This window comes from Hippocampus guttulatus, chromosome 20 (genome assembly GCF_054856545.1).
Source record: "Hippocampus guttulatus isolate MCC_2025c chromosome 20, RoL_Hgut_1.0, whole genome shotgun sequence".
Taxonomy (NCBI): Eukaryota; Metazoa; Chordata; class Actinopteri; order Syngnathiformes; family Syngnathidae; genus Hippocampus; species Hippocampus guttulatus.
The window spans coordinates 10,820,094-10,844,965 of NC_141280.1; the positions used below are offsets into that span (position 1 = coordinate 10,820,094).

At 42.3% G+C, this 24,872-nt stretch overlaps 1 protein-coding gene across 1 annotated transcript; it reads right to left on the bottom strand.

Moving 5' to 3' along the window:
• Positions 1–1,287: 1,287 nt before the first annotated feature.
• dse (dermatan sulfate epimerase) lies at positions 1,288–24,437 on the bottom strand. The gene is made up of 6 exons (XM_086100915.1): positions 24,303–24,437; positions 22,305–22,761; positions 18,195–18,448; positions 8,847–9,086; positions 8,525–8,732; positions 1,288–4,792 (listed from the first exon to the last, which is right to left on the bottom strand). The coding sequence occupies exons 2-6, from the start codon at positions 22,715–22,717 to the stop codon at positions 3,046–3,048; spliced, it is 2,862 nt and encodes a 953-aa protein (XP_085957041.1). The 5' UTR covers positions 22,718–22,761; positions 24,303–24,437; the 3' UTR covers positions 1,288–3,045.
• Between the last annotated feature and the right edge of the window lie 435 nt (positions 24,438–24,872).

A 24,872-nucleotide genomic window follows, 5' to 3' on the forward strand; every position in this document is an offset into this window, starting at 1 on the left:
TTTAGGCAGGTAGCCATGGATACTAGCTCCAGCTAGCACTCGTGGCTAACAACACTGAATGCAGCTTGGCCGTTAAACAGACGAGTTTAGCAGAACTAGGTCAGCTTCTTTCCAGCCAGACATGGGCCTCCGTGTCGCAAACGGACACCGTCCAGGCAGACGAGAAGCTCCGTGCACGCCGCCAGAACTGCCAGTAAGGCAGCTAAGAGCACCGCATTCTCCATCAGAAATGCAGTGGCGTCGCTGTGTGAGTTGGCCGACGAGGTCACGGGTCGGCAACACAAAATGTTGAAAGAGCCGTAAAATATTATAATATATACAGTATGTATATATATATATATATATTGACTCACATCTTTCCGAGCCGCCTTGATCTTAGCCTTCAACCGTCTTTTATATATATATACTGTCTGTATATATATATATATAATTCTCCCCAAAACACTGGGAAACATTCATTGTGTTTCTCACATTCATTACATGTTTCTTACGGGAGACGGGGGGGGGGGGGGGAATGGGGATGATTTGGGAGGCTTCAGCCCCCCCTACAATGGACTTAACACCACCCCTGGTTCACACATTAAGAAACCAAAATCAAGAAAATGCGTGCAGTTGCAGTACAGTATTTTATTTGCAAATGATAAAAACTGACTAAAAATGGGAATTGCTTATTGTACATAATTTAAAAGTATTACATTTCATATTGCATGTGTTCTGAACACTGCCAGCATGTCACTGAGCAATGCACAGGCCAACAAATTTGCTTCGGGACACAACACAATTCACATTGTGTAGTGAATATGCTGGGTGTGTGTCAATTTGGATTTAATCTGTGTAGTGAATCTTTAAACCCGAGAAGAGAAATGGGATAAATAATTACAGTATTTTTAACTATTACTTCTTATTATTCTGAAGGGCTATGTAAAATGTTTGATTTCTAATGCTCGATGTACAATGTCAACAAGTTGTACACCAAATGTGTGTAGCGTACTGAATTGTAACGGGCAAAATTCCATTGGCAGAAGATAGTTTGAATACCTCCTAAATGTACCATTTTAGCTATGTCTGTGTGTGTGTTTAAATAACCTGTCCACATGAAATACACTTTGGCAGACTATCAACCACAACATAGAAAAGATATGTCAAATGAAAGAGCGCAATCTCAGCAAAGTGGAATTACTCATCACACATTCGGCTAAATTGTCAAAATAATCAACACCCAATGTGCAAAGCCGAAACCGAAACTTAGTGAAAGCCTGTGTGGAGTAAGTAAACAAAACTCGTGAGTGGATGAGTTATTTTTTAATACAATACTTCAAACCCAAACCGCAAACAGGGATTGTGGACAGTCAACCAGCATATCTAAAAAGAGAACCAACGGAGTTTGCTTTCAGTGTGCGAGAAGAGGCGAGAGCTGCGGCAGAACAACTTGTGGCTGCTTCATCTAAAGCAGCCACAAGACGTGTCTGCTCACAATGAGCTGCGAAAGATTCTATAAGAATGCATGAAAGTGTGGCCGATAAGGCTGGGGAAGTGTGTTTTAGTCCAGGGGGATTACTTAGAATGGAAAAACTTTCAGTTTATATCCTGCAATGAAAATGTTTTTGTGGTGAGTGTGACATCAGTCCTATAACTTTTCTGACACACCTCATATATTCACACGGACATGGCATCAGTGTACTTGTTTTACTATATTAATATCTACTGTTCCAGCTAGCTAGAAAGCAAATTCATTTAAAACGTTCCAAATTTCCTTGCGATGAGAAAAAAACAAAACAAAACATTAAAAGTGTTGGAGAACGTCTGGAGAATGTTTGGGTTAGCTTTGCGGCCTTGAACGAACCCTGACGAGAACTCAGCACACGCTAACTTCATCAGTGGAAAACAGACTTTAAAAGGTAAGTTACTGTGTTTTACACATTAGACAACCAGTTCCATTTGGATGTCACGCGGGGCTCAGGGTAATCACAGGAAGTCACCGTGTGTGTCATGGTTTCACGCTAGCCTGAAGACGAGAGTGTTGGAATCCATTGTCCTCAGCAACCTACTGTGTGTCCCCTCACTCTGTTGTTTTTGGTGACCTTTGCCTTAAGTCAGTGTGGGCTGGGCGTCTCCCCAATCATTGCACCTGTCTCACCGACACACCTGGCAGTCTTCATCTCGTCAGCCACACTCTCCTCTGCAGCAGTCAGGCGAGTTTGATGAGCCACCCGTTGCCTTTTCGTCAGCTAGCTTCACAGCCGTACTCGCTGCTGCCTAGCTGCTACGTTCTAGCCTTGCTGTACACCTCTATTTGGCTCCTCTGACTGCTTTGGTTCCTGACTCTTCAACCTGTTGTCTTGTCCAGGGAAGCCAAGACAACAAGTATTATAAAAAACGATGAGATTTATTTGAGAAAGAAAAAAAAAACATGGAGGGACACCATTCACAGATCTGTCAAGAGTCTTCTCCCCCTCCGCGTCTTGCGATCTCAATTTATCTTGTTGGGAGGTGGTGAAGGTAAGCGCAATCAGCATTTTGAGCAGCTACACAGCGTACCGACTAGTGCATGTGCAGGCAACTTTGCTTATCCGCAAAATAACTGGTCAGCATTCAAAGGTACGGTCAGCATTCAATAGTACGAACTGTTACTTCCATTTAGCGCTGTTATATGTCAAATTCCCATGACACTGTCCCTCTTCCTGACAATAAAACCTGTTCTGAGTTCATTGTGTCTGCCTGTGATCATCTCTAGCAAAGCCGAACAGAGAGGGGTTTTGGTTCGAGTGTGTTTGTGTGAAAGCTCATTTCCTACTTCGGCATGGTTCCCAATTTAGATTGCATTTGTGCTAGCACATTAAAGACTAGATTCCTGTTTTGGTTTTAATTTTTTCATAAAAGAGCATTCAAGCAACACGTTTTTCCTCATGAGGTTGCAGGGTGAAAAAAAACCTGAACTAGATCCTTTTTGAACCGATCTTAGTTCAGGTAATTCAATGCCACCCAAAGAGTTTCAGTTGGTGCGTTGCGACTCGCCTTTCCACCTCGAGAAGCCCACTCATGATGTTAACATTGAATGTGAGAGCAGGATGAGTAGAGGTACAGTAAGATCAGGCAGTCGATCGTGAGGATGGTATAAAAACATCTCTGTGTGTGTATGCTCCGGCCTCTGTGAAAGCGAGTCAATAAGACCGCCAGTAGCAAAAAGAAAGTGGCCGTGTTCAAGAGGAGAAACAGTCTTATGGAAGAGGCCGTGCTGGCGACGCGCTCGTTCCCGGTCGTCACCAACATATTGACCTCTTTGAATTTTCGGCCTTTCACAAAGCCGCCCTTCCTGTTTTTATGGCTATCCGCATATTCTATAAAGGCTTGCGAGTCTGTATCTCCCTCTTCTGGACTGTCCTCATATACGCGCTTCGATGTCCTCTGCCTCACTTTCTTTTCACTGATCTCGATCTGTGTAAAAATGTCAGGCAGATTTTCCGAGAGCTTCTCTCCAAGGTTCATTTTCTTTCCCATCTTATCCTTGGCCTGTTTCTTGGACAAGGCGAACATCTTCTCGATGACCTCCTCCGTTTTCTTTTTATCGGAGAACTGGAGCAGGCGTTCTGCAGTCTTATGAAAGCTGTCGGTATTCAGTACCTTTCCAAGAATATGGCGCTCCATCTGCTGAAAGACTGGTTTGACATGCTGAAGATTGTCCTCCATCAGGTTGACATATTCCTCGACTTCCGCAGGTGAGCTGTCGGCTGGAGCGGACCTTTTCTCAAATACGATCTTCTTTTGGTCCATCATCACCATGGCAAAGAGAGGCTTGCTGGTGACTTCGCCAGTCAGCAGGTAAATTGTGTAAGCGTGCTCCTTGGTGGTCAGGTAAATATCCACTCTTTGGTCATCACCACGCAGGCTGACGCTGGTGAGAGTCACACCCGGTCCAAAAAATATGTAAGCGACTCGGGTGTGAGGAGATCTTAATGGCATTGTGACGTTCACATAATTCGAGCCATTATATGGGTACCCCCGTGGATAACGCCAGTAACCGACGACACCTCGATGACTGTAACCTGTGTCATCCATCCAGAACATTTGATATTTGTCTCCATCGTGAGATACAAATGCTCCGTGCATGTCGTTGACTTTTATATCCTTGAATGGCAGTTCTGTATTGTGAAAGAATGTGCTCATGGCCCTGGATGGACTATCGGGATCCAAATGGATATGGTCCACCACAAGTAAAAGCTGTGGGTGAAGGAGGAGGACGTTTCTCTGGAATTTCCGGATTTTCAGGTCTGGATTGTAGGCGGAATGTCCTTCCCCGCGAATGAAAACCATTCCTTGCCTCTCCATGGCTGCCTCGACTTTGCCACGAGCGTCAGCAGCAGGCCCCGCTTTGTATTTCAGCCACTTGGAGTCACAGGCTTCTGTTACCTGGCCAGCCCATGGCTTAAAACAACTCCCTGTGAGGGCTGGACCAAACAACACTGCATTATTCAACAAAGTGTATTTGGGTCCGTATAGTGCCTCAGTGATGAATGGAATCCCATTGGGCACAAAGGTGAAAGTGTTCTGATCAGGGTGTTCATGGCCAGCATTGAAGTTTCTCCACCCTTTAATCCATTCTTTGTATTTGGTCTTGTGAACAATATCAAAAATTGCACGTCCCCCCAGCTTCCCCGACTTGAAGGAAAGAAAAGAGTGGTTGTTGCCAGTCGGTAAAGCGCTGCCATAGGTCACGACACCCCAGTCCTCAAAATAATGCAGCTGAGATGTCCCAAAATCTGATGGGGGCTTCGGAATAAGACCTGGGTCATACCTAAAACAAAAATAGAAGTGAAGACCACGAGAATATTGGGGGGTAAAACAGATTTAAAATGACATACAGTGGTATCTCTACTTATAAAATTAATTGGTTCTGGAAGAAATTTCTGAAAAAGAAAATGGTATAAGTAGAGGTGTGTTTTCCATGTAAATGCCCTAATCCGTTCCACCCCCCCCCCAAAAAAATTCAGACATGTTTTCTAAAGCATAAAAATGCATCAAAATATGTAAGAAATACACGTTACAATTAGATTATTGCACAATAAATGAGGGTTGTGTATAATGTAAAAAACAAAGAATAAAGAATAAAAATTATGGTCATTTAACTTTTAACTGCGTCCTCATCATTTTTTGCCCCATTTAGTTCATGTTCTCTCTCAGAAGAGGTTTTTGTCTGGCGTTTTGTAAAGAGCTGATCCAAGGACGTTTGCTTTTGTCGGTTTTTAACAATTTTTCAAAAATGTCATAGTGAGCGATCGCCCAACTGGTGAACACTTTTTCTGGGCGATTCACATTCAAGTAAAACTTTCGGAAGGCCTCCTGACCCGAAGGGCGAATGACGAGGACGCTACATAGCCACATTTATATCAATACACAGACACACTCTTAGCCAACGGGACTGCAGGAAGATGCAAGGTACTGTAATAGCCAATGGCAGAGCAGCTATAAGTATGTTGCGTTCAGGAAAATCAGAGCTGTGACTAGCAGCCCATACTGTATTTTTACCTTTCGTATCTTTAAATTTATTTCGCAACAAGAGGCAATATTTTCCTGTTGAGGGGTTTCGTAACTTCGTCTTTCGTATGAAGAGACGTTCGGAAGTAGAGGTACCACTTTATGCTTCAACTTTCAAATGTAGTCTCTAATATACAGTATATATATATATATATATATATATATATATACACACAGTATATATATTAGATCTGTCAAACGATTAAAATATTTAATCTAATTTAAAATGCAACTGTCATAATTAACTCAAATTCACTAAAGATTAATCGTGATTACTCACACATTTTTGATCATTTCTGAATTTCCTTTTATATTTTTTTTGTCATATTTTTCCCCATTTTATTGCTCTCATCAACATGGAATCATGAATCAGTTTTCTATGTGCAAAATGCAAATATTTACCGAAATAACAATTTCGATTTTCAATTTTACATGAACATTTTTCACTTGGAGCAGTTATTCACACATAATCTCTCACACAATATTACTGTCCATCAACAACAGTGAAAAAAATATTTTGTCACACAACAGCTGCTTTAACAGCTCTTTTTATGGAATCATAACAGAGCAATATAACATTATAAAGTGCACATCTAAGGTAAACTAGTACTCAGCCTATAGTGGATTTAAGCCGTGGTTGCATACTTCGTTTTTCTCAAGTTTGCTTTGAACACAGCAGTCAGGCTATGCTGATTCTGTTGGTCCTTCTTGCGCGGAAGTCTCTCTACGGTTTTGTGTAGACATCATTTCGGATGACTACACTTGGTTCAATGACAACACTGGAGACGTTTTATTTTCACTAGGTCGCTACCACTGCACCGCTGAACTTCACCATCACTGACAGACAAACACAGAGAAGCTCCACCCGCTCTATTTATATGGACACGGAACACTGTAACCTTGCACACAAAATAGTTCCAAACAAGTAACAATCGCGTCAGTGGCATACCATAACTTGTATACCTGTATGATACAGGTAACTTTGGTCTTGTTAGTGGAGTAATCTGGCAACTTTTTAAAAGTAAACTTTCCATTCATAAACTCTAAGTATCCGTTTTCGGTGTCTCGCGCTGCCGTGGCTGGCAAAACAAACATGCGTGGACCTATGCAGCGCGCTTGTTGTTTTGTTTCTGGTTTATTCATAGAGCAACGTAACATCCGCTGTGACGTGTGCCGCGTTAATCTCGCGAGAAAAAATTTAATCCCGTTAAAATTCTTTTAAATTAATGCCAATAAAAATGCGCTAAACTGACAACTCTTATATATTTATATATATATATATATATATATATATACTGTATATATACACACACAGTCAAACCTCGGTTTTCGAACGTCTCAGTTCTCGACCAATTCGGTTTTCGACCAAAAATTTCGATTTTTTTTATGCCTCGGATGACGAACAAATTTCGGTTCTCGAACAAACTGAGCGCACTTGAATGCGTCACTTCACTCCTCTCGGCTTCGCTTCCTCATGTAGAGTCCATTGTGAGCAGACGTTTTTGTATTGTTCAATAAAGATTTTTTTTTTTTTTAAAAGCAGACGTGTTTGGTGAAACGCTTCCTTGTGTAGCGTCCATTGTGAGCAGACGAGTTTGTATTGTTCAATAAAGATTAAAAAAAGAAAAGCAGACGTGTTTGGTGAGACGCTTCCCCGTATAGCGTCCATTGTGAGCAGACGAGTTTGTATTGTTCAATAAAGATTTTTTTTTTTTTTTTTTAAAGCAGACGTGTTTGGTGAGAACTATGTAATATCGGACGGTTATTTCAGCCCCTAATCATGGCACCGACGAAAGCAAGTGGAAGTGGTAAACCTGGTGAAGAAAAGAGGAAAATAGTGCGCAAAACTATAGAATTTAAGAAAGATTTGATCCCCAAATATGAGTCAGATGTGCGTGTGTCTATGTTGGCTAAGGAGTTCGGGATGCCGAAATCCACCATCAGCAGCATCCTAAAAACGAAAGACCATCTGCCCGATGACAGCTGGGATACGCACACGCCCCACGACAGAAAGAGAGAGAGAGATGTTCCTTCAATTTTTATGTTACAATATTAATGTTAAAATCTGTGAAAATAAAACATATTACAGTTTGTTTGTACAGTATTTTACATATTACCTGTTCTCTTATTACATGTGTACAGTTTATGGTGTAAAATTGTAAAAAAAAAGTGGTTAAAAACAAGTTTTCTTGACTTGGAACGGATTTTAAAAAATTACATTGATTCCAATGGGAAACATGGTTTCGGTTTTCAAACAATTCGGTTTTCGAACAGCCTTCTGGAACGGATTATGGACGAAAACCGAGGTTTGACTGTATAATATATATAAAGAGAGAGGGGGGGGGGGGGGGTTGCAAATGGTCTGGTGGTACACACTCGTGACTAGTGTGCGGGCAGCGTGGGATCGGTTCTCAAATCTCTACATGACCGCGCGCCACCTTACCTCTCCGAGCTCATCCGCCCCTACACACCTGCCCGGCGCCTCAGGTTTGCGGACCAGACATTATTGGAGGTACCGAGAACTAGGCTGAGGCTCAGAGGGGATTACCCTGCTCGCTGCCCATCTTTAAAACCCACCTCAAAACTCACTTGTATTCTTTGGCATTTGACTCAGATTTGTTCTTGGTTTTGCTGTTTGGTGCTTTCTACCGTCTTTGTTACCGATTTGTGGCTTTACTGTTGTATATGTTAGTTGTTCCATGTATAGCACTTTGTATGCAGCGAGGGCTGTTTAAAAGTGCTCTATAAATACGGTTGAGTTGAGAGTCTGTTGGTCTGAGTGTGAGCGCGTATGGTTGTTTGTGTGCCCTGCGATTGGCTGGCAACCAGTCGGGGTGTCCCTCACCTACTGCCCGATGACAGCTGGGATAGGCCCCAGCAAGCCTTGTGAGGATAAGGGGATAAGAAAATGGATGGATAGATGGATATACACACACACACACACGCACGCACGCACGCACGCGCAAAGGCACACACATATTCCAAAGCTCACCAGATGAATTCTGTGTGGAGAGTACACCATCGCTGGCCTTTGCCAGCTTGTCCAACGCCATCTGTCACTCGGTTTTGATGAATCATATTGGCCAGCCAGTTCCCACTACCGTTACGCATTACAAAACGGTCCAAGAAAACCAGCTGGCTTTCCGGTCCGTAAAACCAGTTGTAATTTGAATCAGCAATAGCAACAGTTCTCTGAAATCCTAAAAAAAAAAAAGAAAATAGGTTTCGTCGACAGCAACAAATTCGAAGTGCATTTTATAACAACACAGGTTGAAAGTAAAGCAACAAAATTGATATGTCGATGTGCAAATTACCAGGAAGGATGGTCCTGTACAGGAAATTGAAGTGTTTTAGGAGCCAAGGGTGGTCGAAGTGGCTTATAGAAAAGTGACGCTGCACCAGAAACATGTACTGGAACAGAGAGCGGGTTGTGTAAGTCCCATAGGCCACTCCCTCATACAGGGATCCGTCTGTGACATCCTGAAGAAGAACCATTGATTTCTCCATGATGGACAAGACCTGCTTTGTCCACAGGTAAGCCTCCTGCAGATAACCTTGAAAACAAGCATGTTCAACTCAGACTAACATTCTGTTCATTTGCACTATAAATGGGTGTCAAAAAAACACTCGGTCCGGGTCTCAAAAGGAATCATATAATTATTCTTTTTGTATTGTATGGAAAAAAAAAATCTACAAACTACAAACAAAAAATAAAAAACACAGGATTGTTAAATTCGGGGAATAAATGCTAGTGAGCAGACTGTCAAGTACAGATTCACACATGCATCCTCTACAGTACATTCAGAGTCCCTGAATGGGCTGCAGAAAGTTCGTGCTCTCATTTCTCTCTGTGATGAAGCCATGAGTGCATCTTTCATCACGGAAAAGACTGAAGAGGAGACTTTGTCAGACACAGTATTTAACAGAGCACCTTTAAGCAGATAGATGAGGAGGTATCAGAAGATGTGGAGGAATACAACTCAAAGCACGATGCATCAGCTTCAAATGAAGAAAACCCAAAAGAAAAAAACAAAAAATGGCAAGATAACAATCCACATCAGTACATGACCAACAGCATGATGGGAGCACAAAATATTTTATGAATGACTTCATGTTGCACAGGAGCGACACAAGTTCTTCATTTACCAGTCTGTCTTGATAGTCACGCTATCTCCTGCAATACCCTGACGACATTTTATGAGGAAAAATGGAGACAACAGGAAGGTTAACCCTTTCATGGACAGCAGCCATGACAGTGGACAGTTTATCATGTTATCAGGTTACATAAAAGGGTGAATGACATGTCATGAAATCCGAACTTCATGGCTATTTGAATCATCAATGAGCAATGCTGTATTATTTCTTTCTTTTTTGTCAATGTGTAAAGAGACCTGGTCATACTGTATGTGAACTTGAACTGTCTGTACCTATTTGTAGAAAATAGTACGTACAGATGCACTGTAAATTACATTCATCCATTTTCAACACCGCCTATCCTGTTTAGGGTCGCAGGGTAGGGCAAAGGGCGAAATGGGTACCGGTCGGTTGCAGCGCCCATTGGGAGACCGACCACCATTTACACGATTGGCAGGAGTGGGAAAATGAATGCAAGCTGCCTGTCCCAAAGTCAGAAGATTTTTTTTTCTTGCCGTGTCATATTTAAAGTTGTCCATACATCTATTAACTTGTCTTTGTTTATATACAGTATATATATATATATATATACAGTATATCCAACTGCCCTGTGTCAACCGTCGAGACCGTCAAGTTCTTGGGAATCAGTCTCTCAGGACATGAAGTGGGAGGCCAACATGAACTCCATCCTGAAAAAGGCGCAGCAGAGGATGTACTTCCTGAGGCTGCTGAGGAAGCACGGCCTGCCACAGGAGCTGCTTAGACAGTTCTACACAGCAGTCATCGAATCCGTTCTGTGTTCCTCCATCACAGTTTGGTTTGGGGCCGCCACAATAAAGGACAAAATCCGACTGCAACGGACAGTTAGGACTGCGAAAAAAAAATCTGTGGGACTGCTCTACCCACTCTCGAGGACTTGCACACTGCAAGAACCAGGACAAGGGCACGGAAAATCCTGCCGGACCCACCACACCCTCCCCATCACCTTTTCCAGCTAGTCATCACCTCAGGCAAGCGCTACTGAACCATGCGCACCAAAATCAGCAGATATAATACAAAGCCTTACTGATCAAATTGACTGACAATTACAATTAAAACTAACTTGAGGCCCTTTAACAAAATAGGCCATCCTTCCATACCAAATAATTCTATGAGCAATAATTATGCAAGACAACCATATATCTATATGTTATCGTTCGGGAAAAGCCGCATTCCAGAGTTACCCGTATGATCCTCTTGTCAAAGTCCTCCAAAACCGCTCTCCCCTGATGTGGAAAAAAAGGTCCAATGCATTAAATGTTCTCTTATGTTGAACCTCCCCTCTCAGCGTCGGGTTGAATTCCCGAAGTGACATTCGGCATACAGCCGGGCTTCCTCCGGATCCGTAAAGAGCTTTTCCTTTCCGTCGTGAAACACGTAATTTCGGTGGATACAGTAATCTAAACCTGACCCCGGGCTTGTCGTGCAGAATCTTCTTGGCGGGGGTGAAAGCCGCCCATCATCTAACCACTTCCGGCGGGAGATCTCTGACAATGTGTATGCGCAGGACCCGGTACGAGAGATCTTTTTTTTTTTTTTGTAACTAGCATCTTTATTATTTCAACCACACATAGGACCATACAAATCTGAACATATGAATACAGAGGACGTCGTACATTTCCGCCCGTGTTCAGTTTCCACAACAGCGTCCATACATGGCTGTGACGGCCCTTTAACATAGGAAACAACAAATGACGTACAAAAAACATATTTGGGGAAAAAAGGAAAAAGAAAGAAAAAATAAAGGATAAAAAAATAAAAATAAAATAAACAACACACCTACAAATAAAAATAGCAGAATATTGTGAACAACAGTGACAAGTGTCCCTTTTAATGGATTTATATCCATAATCTATAGTGACCTCTCCCGACTTGTGGTGTCATTCCCTCCTTCATTTGTTTTTGTACTCCTCCCATTTTTCCCATCTCGTTTTAAACTTCCCTACTTGGACCCTTAATATGTATGTGAATCTTTCCAACTCAAATATTTCTTCCACTATTTCCAGCCATTGGTTCTTTGTTGGCGGGTCAGTTTTAAACCATGTTCTTGTTATGGCTTTCTTGCTGGCACCCAGCAACACTTTTACCAGGTACTCGTCACTCGTCAGTACATTTCCTTGATTTATATCGCCCAGATACATCACTAAGCCGGTCTTTGGTATTTCATATCCGAGTATCTTCTTCAGTTCTCTCCAAACCCCTTCCCAATAACCTTTCAGCCTTCGACATTTCCAAAATATGTGTGCATGATCCACAGATCTGTCCTGTCCACATAACCGCCAGCACTCACTCTGCCCTTGTTTGTATTTCCCGGTCATCTCTGGGGTTATAAAAAATCTCATGATATTTTTCCAACCAAACTCCCGCCAACGTCTCGAAGCGGTTGTTGATTGTTGTATCCTGCACATATTTAACCATTCTTCTTCCGTTATCTCGGTTTGGAGTTCTTTTTCCCATTTCTCTTTTACATACAGAGTCGAATTCCCCTTGTTCAACAGGAGCCCTTTGTAGAGGGACGAAATCACGTTACTCTTGCCCCCGTTATATGCTTCCATCATTATCTGTATCACATCATGTCTTTCAGTTGTCATACCCATTTTTATTTCTTTTGTATAGTAGTCTCTAACTTGTAGATACCTGAAGAGGTCGCTCCTTTCTAGATCAAACATTTCTTTCATTTTTTGGAAGGTTGGCATCTCCCCCTTCTCTATCATCGTACTCATCGCTGTGATACCTTTTCTTTCCCATCTTTTGAAACCATAATCTGTCCCTGGTTGAAAGTCCTCATCATGTGATAGCCACCTTAGGATTTTCACCTCCTTTTCTAATTTATTTTCTTTTACTATAGTGAACCACGTATTTAAAGTGAATTTTGTTATTTGATCTACCAAGCCCTCCTTTACCCGAAATAATCTTCTGTCCCCCAACAGTGTTTGAGTCAGGTATCCCTCAGCCCTCACTTCAATTTCTTTCCATTTTGCTCTATACTCTCCGTTACACCAACATGCTACTGCTCTGAGTTGTGCTGCACGGTAGTAATCCTTAAAATTCGGTACCGCCAATCCTCCCTTCTCCTTGGGCAACTGTAGTGTCGTCAGTCTAATCCTCGGCCGCTTACCCCCCCAGATAAATCTTGAGGTCAGTTTATCCCATTCTATAAATTGTTTCTGTGGTAAGGGTATAGGTAGCGACTGATAGAGGTATAGCAATCTCGGCAGAATGTTCATTTTGACCATTTCTATTCTAGAGCTTAAGTCTAGGACATGTGTTGACCATCTCCCAAGGTCTGCCTTGATGGCTTGATTAATCTTTGTGTAGTTCGTTTCAAAAAGTTTGTCCATGCTTTTCGTGACATACACACCTAGGTATTTTACCGTCTCACTGTCCCATTTTACTTTGTATTTTCCCTTCATCAACTTTGATGGTGTGCAGTTAAGTGCTAGGATCTGCGTTTTTGTTACATTAAGTCTATATCCTGAGTACCGTTCATATTCTTCCAGTTGTTCCATCAGTTTCGGGAAGCTCTCTTCCGGTTGTGTTATGTATGCTATCAGATCATCGGCAAACAGGCTCAATTTGTGTTCTGAGCCTCTCAGCTCCACGCCTTTGATGTTGTGATTCTGTCTGATTGCCTGGGCTAGGGGTTCGATGAAGATATTGAATAGTGTTGGTGAGAGGCAACATCCTTGTCTGGTCGACCTTTCAAGTGTTATTCGGTCCGTCAAGCTGCCATTCACTTTCACTCTTGCAGTCGGCCCATTATACAGTGTCTGTACAACTCTAATCGAATCCCTATTGAAGCCGAATTTTTCCATGACTTTATATAGATAGACCCACCGCACACTATCGAATGCCTTTTCTGCATCCATGCTCACCAACACTGCACTCATTCCTGTCTTCCGAATCGCCTCCACTATGTGTAAAGTTTTTCTTATATTATCCTGGGCCTGTCTACCTTTGACAAAACCCGTCTGGTCTCTATCTATAATTTCAGGCATGAAAGTCTCGAATCTTTTGGATATGATTGAGGTATAGATCTTATAATCGACGTTAAGTATGGATATTGGTCTGTAGCTACTACATAACTCTTTATTTTTGCCCTCTTTGGGGATTATGGAGACTATTGCCTCTTTCCATGACGGTGGAATCTTGCCCTCCTTCATGGTATATCGTAGTGAAGATAGCAAAAGGGGACGTAGTTCCTGTCTAAATATCTTGTAAAACTCTGAGGGGAAGCCATCACTACCCGCAGCTTTACAGTTCTTCGTTCCGCTGATTGCAATCTCCAATTCTTCTGCAGTAATTTCAGAGTTCAGGGATTCATTATCTTCTTCCCCTATTGATGGTAATTCCAGGCCCTCCAAAAATGTTGTGATACTCTCTTCGTCTGCTGCATCTGGTTGTGTATATAAAGTCTTATAATACTGCTGAAATGCTTCCTCTATTTCCTTTGGTTCTTTTAATAATTCATTCGTTCTGGGGCACCTAATCTTATGAATTGTGTTTAACACTTGTTGTACCCTTAACCTTCGTGCCAGTAATTTACTTGCCCTGGACCCACCTTCATAGTAAACCTGTTTCACAAACCGTGCTCTTTTTTCCACCTCCGTTAATAATATTCGATCTATTTCCTTTCTAGTGTCTGTGACCTTCATAAGTACCTCTGCGTTATTTGTTCTTTTATGCTGGTCTTCAAGTTCTTTCAGTTGTCTTGTTAAGTTTTCATATGATTCTTGTCTTATCCTTTTAAGCCGTACTGCATGTGCTATAAGTTTTCCTCTTATTACTGCTTTCAGAGCATCCCACACAATATTTGGGTTAACTTCTCCATTGTCATTTTCTTCCCTATATTTGACTATATCTCGCTTTATTTCTTGTACCAATTCCTTATCATTCAATAAACCTACATTCAACCTCCAAATAGTAGATTTCCTTCTACTGGTCAATTTCACTGTCATATACACTGCGCTGTGGTCTGACAAATCTGTGACACCAATTCTGCATTCTTCCACCCTGTGTCTATCCTCCATCTTCATGAAAAAATAGTCTATTCTAGCATAGGTTGCATGTGGATGAGAGTAATGCGTGTAGTCTCTATGTAACGCGTGTGCATCCCTCCATACATCAATTATCCCTAGTTGTTTTATTTGTGTGTTGATGCATTTGGTTATATGTTTCCTAGACTTCCTTGTGCTTGTTGTATCCAAGTCATGGTTCAGCACCACATTGAAGTCCCCTCCGCATATCAAGATCCCATCCATTTCCACAGCTATGACGTTGAAAAGGTCTTCAAAAAAATTCCTTTCACTATCTGGTGGAGCATATACATTGATTAATGTGACCTTCTCGCCTTCCATCGTCCCCTTGACCACTATATACCGCCCTTCTCTATCCTTTATCTCTTTGTCAATTTCAAATTTCACTGAGTTTTTCATTAATATAGCCACCCCTCGTCGATGGCATTCTTTAAATGAACTATAGTATGTATTAGTGTACCCATACCTTTTCAATTTTTCATGTTCTTGTGGCGTCAGGTGTGTTTCTTGTAAAAAAATGACCTGCATCTCCTCCTTTCTTAATTTTGTCAACACCTTCCCCCTCTTTACTGGGTTGTTCATGCCATTCACATTTAATGACACCACCTTAATGTCTCTATGTTGAACCATCATCCTTTCTGGAATATCCTGTATTTACCCCCTTGTCACCGATCACGACACACATACTAAACACTATAACCGTAAAACATAAAAAATTGTCATCAACAGTCAGAAAATGAACTTCCAAAGCTTTAAGGGATTCCCTTTTCGCATCCCCTTTCCCCTGTTGGTGGGTGGGGGGTAAAGCCTCTCCTAGTGAGAGGGCCCCCTTAGTGGCAGAGATCATCTCCAGTGCTGATCTCCCAATCACACTACAAAAGTCCAACAATTCAGTACAAGAGCTCCCGGCCAGAGCTTTGTAGATTTCTAAACATTCTTTAACCTTCTTCAGTGGATTGTTTCGGGAAATGAAATCCCGCCTATCAATCAAATTACATTGCTCTATAAATCTTTCGTTTACACCCGAACATTCAGAGCCTGTCGACAGATTTCTTATTATCTCGACTCAAAGTTGCTCCCCCCTTCAAAAACTTCTAACAGCTTCCCCACATAAAATTTGTTCTTTACTCACCAACCGTTGAACTAGGGAAATTAAAGAAAGTTATGTGTCTTCCAAAAGTTTTTTGAAAACAACTGCATTCCTGTCCGAGTTCTTTGTTCCGCAGCTTTTGTCCTTCATTCTCCTTGTCTCGTTCAAATTTTCTCACATTCATCTCTTGGTCTTTGTCCACTTGCGCGCTGCCTCCAGTCTCTGTTGTGTCGTTGGGTTCTCTTGTCCAAGGCTCGGCACCTGCCACCCTCTCATCCGCATCGCCTCCGCCGCCTCCTGAGCGCTGTTGTATATTTTCACTCCTTCAGTCCAGTGGACCCTCAGTGTGTCCATCGGGGACTGGAACCTAATTCCCTTCTCCTTTAGAATTTTTTTAAGTCCAGCATATTCTCGACGTTTAGCCGCCACTTCTGTCGCGTAGTCATGGTCAAAGGTCACTCTGTTCCCCTTCACTTGAAGCGGCGTTCGCCAGGCCGTCTTGAGTACGTTTTCTTTGATGTTGAATCTCAGGAAGTTTACTATCATCGCTCGTGGTGGTTTGTTCAGTAATGGCTTTGGAGCAAGCGCTCTGTGCGCCCTTTGTATCTCCAGTTGAATATCTTCGGAGATTTCCAGCTCTTTATGGATCAGCTTATCAACAAAGTCGATTGTGGAATCCCCCTCGACCCCCTCTTTCAGTCCCCAAATTCGGATGTTGTTCCTCCTCGACCTTCCTTCCAAGTCGGCCACTTTCTGTTGGAGCTTCCTTTGTTGTTCGAGTGAGACAGTGAGAATTTCCTGTACCTCTGTACTCCAGTCCTCTACTTCACCTGCTCTTTCTTCCAGCATCTCTATGTCCTTCCTTTGCGCCCGGATGTCAGCGTTCACGGATTCAAGCTTTCTGTTAGTTTCCTCCCGCAAGTTTTCTAGTCCTTGTTTCATCTCCTCCATTTGTTTGACGATTCTGTCCAACTTGCCGTCTACATGGTGTTGTCCCGTGTCCATCTTGGCTCTTATTTCTCCGAGTCCGCTCTGTAGATTAGCCTGCAATGCCGAGGCCCAGGCAGGTTGATCGTCGATGTCGCGAGCTAATGCTATGTTAGCAGTAGCCGCTAAAGCCGATCCCCCTTCATCTTCGTCGTGCGTGTTTTCAGTCTGTTTCTCGCTCTTCTTCTTCTTCTCCCTACCCTTTCCCGACAGAGCTTTGTTCATATCCATCTTATCCTATGTTCGGGTCGCAGCCTCCGTTCTTTTGTCGTTCTTTTTCTCCGTTTTTTGCTCGTACGGCCGGGAGCTCCACGCGTTTGCAGCCTACCCTCTCGCTGTCATACCGGAAGTCCCACGAGAGATCTTTAATGGTCATCGTTTTCTGTATTATGTCATCATAAACATGACAGTAATGTATCCTCACAATAAGGTGTCGAAGTTGTCTGGAGGTCTCACTCATTTAATGCGGATCGGCAGTGGTTTCTACTCTGACCTGTAGCGAACCGTACCTAGTCAGTTTGGAAGAGCACCAAGACCACCTCAAAAAGTGGATCTTGGTCCGGTTGTTTAGTCCGCACAAGCATTCGTTCATGTGGATTCACACCTCAATAAAAGGCCCGGACCGATATGGGAAACAGAACCTACAGACCAAACAGTGTCGGTGTGAATACATCCAAAAGTAAAGTGTGAGGCATTTGTCAACACGGCTTTCGTGTTATCTTTGAACCAGGGCCTTATGCCGTGCCCAAAATTCCCAATGTGGCGAAAAAAAGATACGTTGTACATGTACAACCAGCCCGAGTGTCCTTGACAATATTTATTATAAATACTTATACCGGGGGTAAACATTTTCACGAGCGCACACGTGTATTGGCTCCCGTTCACTTATATCATCCTCGGACGGCGCTACATTAGTTGGAAGTGGGATTGAATTTGTTTGTTCTTTTAAACTGCAACAACAGATATATTTGCAATATACAAAAAAATAATAATTATTATTATCAGTATCGGTATCGGCCATACAAAGCGGGAAATTATTGATCTGTATCCATTGACATTTGTATGTCATGCATCACTATAAATAACTCAAGGCTATAATAACATGTGTATCCAAGAGGAAACATCAGGAATTTTGCAAAATAAAAATATGAGTATCAAGATTTTGACTGCCCTGATTCAGCTCCAACCTACCACCACCAAACCAAACTTGCTGCAATCATGTAACGTGGCCCAAGGTATACATTCGTGGAATATATGCAGTATAAGCAACGTGATGAGGAATAAGGTAAATTCATCAAATATCAAGCACTTTTTTCAGTGGTTGCCACTATAACATCCTGTAGGCTAAAAAGACACATGAACACATTCTTACTGACCTTGAGTCATATAAACCAGGCTTCCTGTGAGCAAAGCCACACAATTAGTTGGCTGATGGTTGTGTAGGTATTGAAATCCCCAGCCACGGCTATAGGATTTCTCATACATAAGATGAGATATCTTGCCGATCACCTGGAGAAATCGCTCCTGTTGATCCTTGCTCAAGTATTCAAACAGGAAGTCATAAGCTGTGGCAAACCCAACCAAAGAGTGTGCCACAGGAACTTCATCCCACGGGGCATCTTTCACCAACCTGCAGGACAAAAGAGGATTTTTTTTTTTATCAGCACAGCTATGAGTTTGGTTTGTTAAGTAGTAGTGAAGACTTTAGGTCCTCCTAAAAGGGCTCGCCAATGTGAGTCACTCATATGATTCATCTGGCAGTTGATGCCTTTCGTGATGCAAGCCTCCTCTATCTCATGTTGCAGAGTGTTGGGGCACTTTCCGGGAATCAAACCAGCAACATCTGACTGAAAGGAGACATGCGTGTGCACCGTCAAATTGAAATGAGAGTCGCCGCTTGGAATTGAAGCGGATTTACATGGGACAGGAGAAGTGAACCGATCACTTTTTTCGTCAATGGACACTACAGCTTCTTGTTTACTCTCAAACTTAGCTTATAGCAGACGTGTGCACATTTTGAGCATGACGTCTCTGATCTACTGGTAAAAGGACACTTTGATTCTCTCCTCTTTGATCTTGAATTGCTTCAAACAACAAAGCATACGCAGGAAAAAGTGGTTACGATTGCATGACTGTCCGTATGTTATGTGCTGTTATATTATGTTACTTAAAATAACGTTAAATCCTTAATTTAACAATAAATATTTTTTGACTGACCATGTCAAACCATACAATGCTGAAAAATAAAATTACATAAAATCAATAACTAATAATGCATTCAAACTAATCACCAACATTATCTCAGGAGCACAATATTTTAAAAAAACTTTGACCAGCAAAACAAAGACATATAAAAGAATTTGTGCTTTTTTTTTTTTAATCAAAGATGATGTCTGGATTAATGGCTACAATGAGCACGTTTTGCAATGCACAGCTTTTCGAAGCGAGGGTTGAAGCAGGACACTGCAACTCTCAGCTCCCGCTCAATGTGTAGCCGGGACCTGTATTTTAGTTTACTGAAGTAGCAGTCACAAAGCGGCATGATTGTTTGCAATATTCGGCACATTTTCGCTGAAAAAAACTCAATCAGCTTATCAGCGTGATTGTAGTGTAATGTCTTTAAGTGACGCCTTAATTTATTTGGCTTCATGCTGTCCGCTACCAAACTTTTTAGACACAGTAAGCACATTGATCTTTCCTCGTCTGCGACCGCAGTCACATCAAAGCCAAGCGCGTCATACGCCTCGTCATATTTCCTCCCTGAGAATGCTCCCTGCGCAAACTCTGCCAATGAGAGCGCCACTGACCCCTAACGTAGTGGAGGTGCAACTGCACGTTATTTTAGGACAGTAAAAAAATAATTTTAAAAAGCATGTTCCCCGAGGTCAAACACGCGCCCCTTGACGGACCCAGCTAACCCGGGGGGGCGCCCCACTATTTGAGAAACACTGCTTTAGGTAAACGGCTCTGTAAAGTGGCGGCCCGTGATCAACTGGTTAGCGTGCCAGCCTCACAGTGCAGAGGTGCAGGGTTCGATTCCGGCTCCAGTCTTCCTGTGTGGAGTTTGCATGTTCTCCCCGTGCCTCCGTGGGTTTTCTCCGGGTACTCCGGTTTCCTCCCACATTCCAAAAAACATGCATGGCAGGTTAGTAGAACACTCTAAGGGGTGGCCAACTTTTTTGACCAAAGATCGACTTTTGAAGGGACTAACCTCCCACGATTGACCCGATCGCGCACATGCAAGCATATACACACGCATGCACGCAGACACGCCGGCGCCCAACCATGCACACGCACGCATACGCATGCACGCACGTCATGAGCAACAGCCGGAACGGCCCCTAACATGAAGGAAACCGAAACACACAGACACACACATCCACCCCCCACCCATTTCCTCCTAACACCCCTCGCGGTCAACTTGGGACCAGTCTGCTGGCTCTCGGTCGATCGCGATCGACGTATTGGCACCCTTGCTCTAAATTGTCCCGATGTGTGAGTGTGAGCGCGAATGGTTGTAGGACCATGTGTGCCCTGCGATTGGCTGGCAACCAGTTCAGGGTGTCCCCTGCCTACTGCCCGCAGACAGCTGGAATGGGCTCCAGCACGCCGTCGACTCTCGTGAGGATAAAGTGGATCAGATAAAGGATGGATGGATGTTCTGTCAAGCACTTTGTTACAGCTATGGCTGTTGCGAAAGCGCGGGGTACACCCTGAGCTGGTTGTCAGCCAGTCGCAGGGCACACATAGACGGACAACCATCCGCACTCACACCTCAGGACAATTTAGAGTGTTCCATGAACCTGCCAAACCTGTTTTTGGAAAGTTGGAGGAAACCGGAGTACCCGGAGAAAACCCATGCTTGCCAACTCCACACAGGAAGGCCGGAGCCGGAATCTAACCCTGTGCTGCACTGTGAGGCAGACGAGCTAACTAGTCGACCACCGGGCCGTCACAACTGATTGTAATTTTATTTTTTTTTGGTGTAATTAGCACAACACTGTACATTTGCATTCAGAGGCGACCCAGTCTTAGTCTTCCATTAAACTGAAATGGGCAACTCATAATCACATGATTCACATCTGCGTGTTTCATTTCCTTTCAGTGGTGGAGACGGGGTTTTGGAAACAGCTGTGAAACATATTTCCTGTACCAAAGCCTACCGGTAATCATAGAACAATGCATTGTTACTGAATCTCACAAAAAAAAAAAAAAAAATGCCAGGTAAGCTGAACATGATATTAACCTATTATTAAAAACAATTAATGGGATGTCAAAAGTACAACATCCTTAAAAAATAAAATGGCCTGAAATAAATTGGAGGTCAAACAGTATGAGACTTGAGCTCAGAGAATTCTTTTCACGCGTTTTTGTATTTTTTAGAGGGGATGCCACCACACAGGGGAATTAGTGATGGATAAGATGGAAAGTGTGATAACCATAGTACGGAAAAGGAAAGCGAGTACTTGTGAGTAGATTCGCACATATTTGCGAGTATGTTCAAACTTTCTCGCAGATACCTTCAAACATCCTAGCAACTATGTTCGAAGATACTTGTCGGCTAAATGCTACAAATGTAGCATTTTTCCAAAAGTACCATGGAGTATTGACTTGCACATGCACGAGTAGAAAAAGAAAATTGTAGCATTTGGCCTTCAGTATACCAACATGTTCGAAAATTAAATAAACAGACAATGTGTAATCATAATTTGATGGTTTTATTATGCATGCAGTGCATGATTTATATTCAGCATTTTTTTCCCCACAGTGGAATAACTTGACCATTACTGACTTTTAAAATGTTTTTTTAAGCATTTGGCCGACAGTATACATAGATGTGAGAAAATGAATTATGTTTTGGTTGATGATTTTTGGTAGACTGTATTGTTTTCGTGTTTTGTGGTGTTTCACTGTCTTTTGTTGTTAATTTATTGTTTTAACAGTCGTTGTTGTAGTATGATTAATTATGGTCAGTGCACAGCACTTTGTATGCAGCGGTGGTTGTTTTAAAGTGCTTTATATAGAAAGTTGAGTTCAGGTGAGCTCTCAAAATGTCATCAACTACTGTTTTCCTTTCTTTTATTTTTCCCAGTGGTTATTTTTCTTCTTCTGGACATTCCAAATGGTTGTGCTGGCTAAGATCAATGTTGTGCGATGACTTGGACGTATTTTATTATCTGCTCATTGTCTTATCTTATCTCAGCTTTACAATTGCTTATTTTCCGACCCTCGGACAACTTTCTTTTTCACCTCACAGTGTAAATGTAGTCTACAAGAGATAAAATCCAAATCTTAAAATAAGATTTATGCTTAGCATTGAGAACGATCTATTCTTTCAATAAATCAATGAACAGGACAAAGCTTGGGCAACAAAAGACACCTGTCAGTTATGGAGCAATACTTTTACTAACTTATTTTTCTCAAGACCTTTCTGGCACGAGATATTATTTTCAGAAATGAGATAATTAAACGGGATGAAAATGTACCAACTAGGCTGAGCTGCCATCCTCTCCATGTAGTCTTTGGCAAGATCCACTGCTCCGGCTCTGTGTGGGTACAGCAGGCAGAACATGGAGAGCACACCCAGGTTGTTTCCATAAACCTCATTCCATCTGGCACTGAACTCTATTGGGCTCCAGGGAGGCAGGTACTCTTCTGGCCGTTCCAGCATAGTTTCCCCGGCCTCGCGGATCCGTCTTGCCATCTCCCTATGAGTGCTTCCGGCAGCCATCTGAAGTTCTACAATGTCCGTTCGATCGAAATACAGCATTGGGTGCCCATTGTAGTTGCCTCCCATGAAGGGGATTCCCCCACTTGGGTCTGCTGCAGTCGGAGAGAGCAGGAGCAACAGCAGACTTAAGAGGAAGACTGTGGGGGCCCCACGAGTGTGGGTTCTCATCGTCTCATCAGAGAGGGGGCTGCGACATTGCCAAAGGAGTTCAACTGAGAGAGAAAAAGGATTGGAAGAAGTCATCACATACTCTGCACAAAAGCCCCACATTCTCAGAATAATCAGAGACAGCTGTTGATAGCTGAGCCTCTCCAACAGAAATATCCCATTATTCAGCACAAAACCCCCAAGTCTTTGTTGTTCCGTCTTTTAATATTGCCACGATGCAGACATCTGTGGATATTGCTTTCCCCTTTATAAATTGATTAATCATATTCATGTGAAGACAAATACTGGTCAATTAGACTAGGAATGCACACTCATATGACCAGACAAGCAGGCCCGCTGATTTCTGAAGAACCATTACTCTTTCAGTTGAAACGGTCTTAAAACCAAACTGCTGTGCCTCACAGAATTATTAAAGTCGGCCTACTGTTTTCAAGTGAGTAAATTCCATGAGCTTAGCAGAGCTCTTGGCAATAGCCAGCTGGAAAAACAGAAAACTGAAAAACAACTTCCTAATGCTTAGATGTATTCTGTTCCTTTGTTTAATTGTTTTTCCCCATCACTTCTGAGTTACTGTAAGGGATTAGTCAAGGAAAAAAATGACAATATAGGCAACTGAATTGCTTTTCATTTCCAGATCTTGAGACACAGTAATGTCGCTGGTTTGATGGATAAAATGTGACAAAAAAAATTTAATGCATCCAAAATCCAACGTATATTGACTGAGCATTTTCATTTCAAGACTTTTTTGAGTGAACTGGTTGAAAGGTCTATAGAAGCATGTTGAACAAACACTTCAAACAAACATACAAACAAAATATAGTCATGAGTCATTCATGAATCACAAATAAAATGTGAACATTTTAGCCCACGACCTTCAGACAGTGTTTATACGAATAAGTATTGAATTAAAGAGATTTGCTTTTAAGTGAATCGTGATATATTTTGGCATAACTATGAGTGAATAATTAATAACTAATAATTCTCAAAAATAAATGTCTACATTCACATAACGGTTTATAACTATTACCACTACGATTATTAGTCATTACAACACGTTTTTGTAGTTCTATCTCACGTGTTAGTTGACTGCAATCTGAAAAAAAATAATTGATGATAATGTTAATCACACTGATTAAAAACAAATGTCCAAAAATATATGAATGTCCCCAAGCAGATTAATTCACACGAGGAAACGCATGGTTGGTCGCTACCCCGAGGGCCCATATTTTACGTTTACAAGAAAACTAAACAACCGGTATATTTGGTGGTGAAGCATGAGAAAGTTGTGTGGGTGGGAAGCTATGTGGCAAGTTACCCCTTCTCAATCGAAACATGCTCAACATCGTCATTGGATCCTGTCACAATAGTTTGCCTTAAACTGGAAATGGACATGACTTTTCCTAAAGCACACTTTGACATGGATTCGGCAGTTCCTTTCTTTGGAACACTGGAATGAACTCCAGCAAATACTGGTTAACAATCTCTCGATAATGCCAATAATACCATATGGTCATACAAATGTAGCCTTGTTCCCTACTGACTACAAACTAAAGCTCTGAAGGATTTTCAGTTACGTTCACTTTACCTGTCCGAGGAAGAGTTCACCAAGTTTACTCCGGTCATTTCAAATTTCATCCGGCAGCAACATCGATGTCAAGGTGAAAAAGAGATTTTATGGGCTAAGAGCAGCGCAAAGGAATGTAGTGGCGAGGAGGGAACATAATCGTAAATGGGAATGCGTGGTGAAAAAAGGGGGCGGGGGAAGGGGGATTTTAAAGGAGACCTTGAGTTTTTTCAAGCCCCCCCCCCCCTTTACACCCTCCCCTGCGACCCTGCGGATACAGCCGCTTGTGCCGATTCAAAATGTCTGTCGCGGTGGCGGTTGAAGAAAAGCCGAATGTTTAGATATGGTGAATCAAAATCCATGACGTTTGAGTTTACCTGAGTTTTCCGCCGTATTCTATGAAATTAAGTACGAATTGAGGGATCCGTGGTTTGGGTGTGGTCTGTCCAAGTCCTGTTTAGAGTTGGAAAAGTCAAAAGACCTGATTGGGGGGTGGGATGTCAATCTGCTGCTCCCCAAGCACAGCAGACAGAAGTGCTTTTGAACGAGTCTCACGAAGCCGCAAAATTTCGGACATCTCCCCTCAAAGAA

Excerpts from the sequence above, each read along its gene's own strand:
- dse (XM_086100915.1), bottom strand. The coding sequence starts at position 22,717 with ATGAGAACCCACACTCGTGGGGCCCCCACAGTCTTCCTCTTAAGTCTG. Across the intron at positions 9,087-18,194 it reads CCTGGTTTATATGACTCAAG|GTTATCTGCAGGAGGCTTAC; the intron begins GTCAGTAAGAAT and ends CTTGTTTTCAAG. Across the intron at positions 8,733-8,846 it reads GTACAGGACCATCCTTCCTG|GATTTCAGAGAACTGTTGCT; the intron begins GTAATTTGCACA and ends TTTTTTTTTTAG.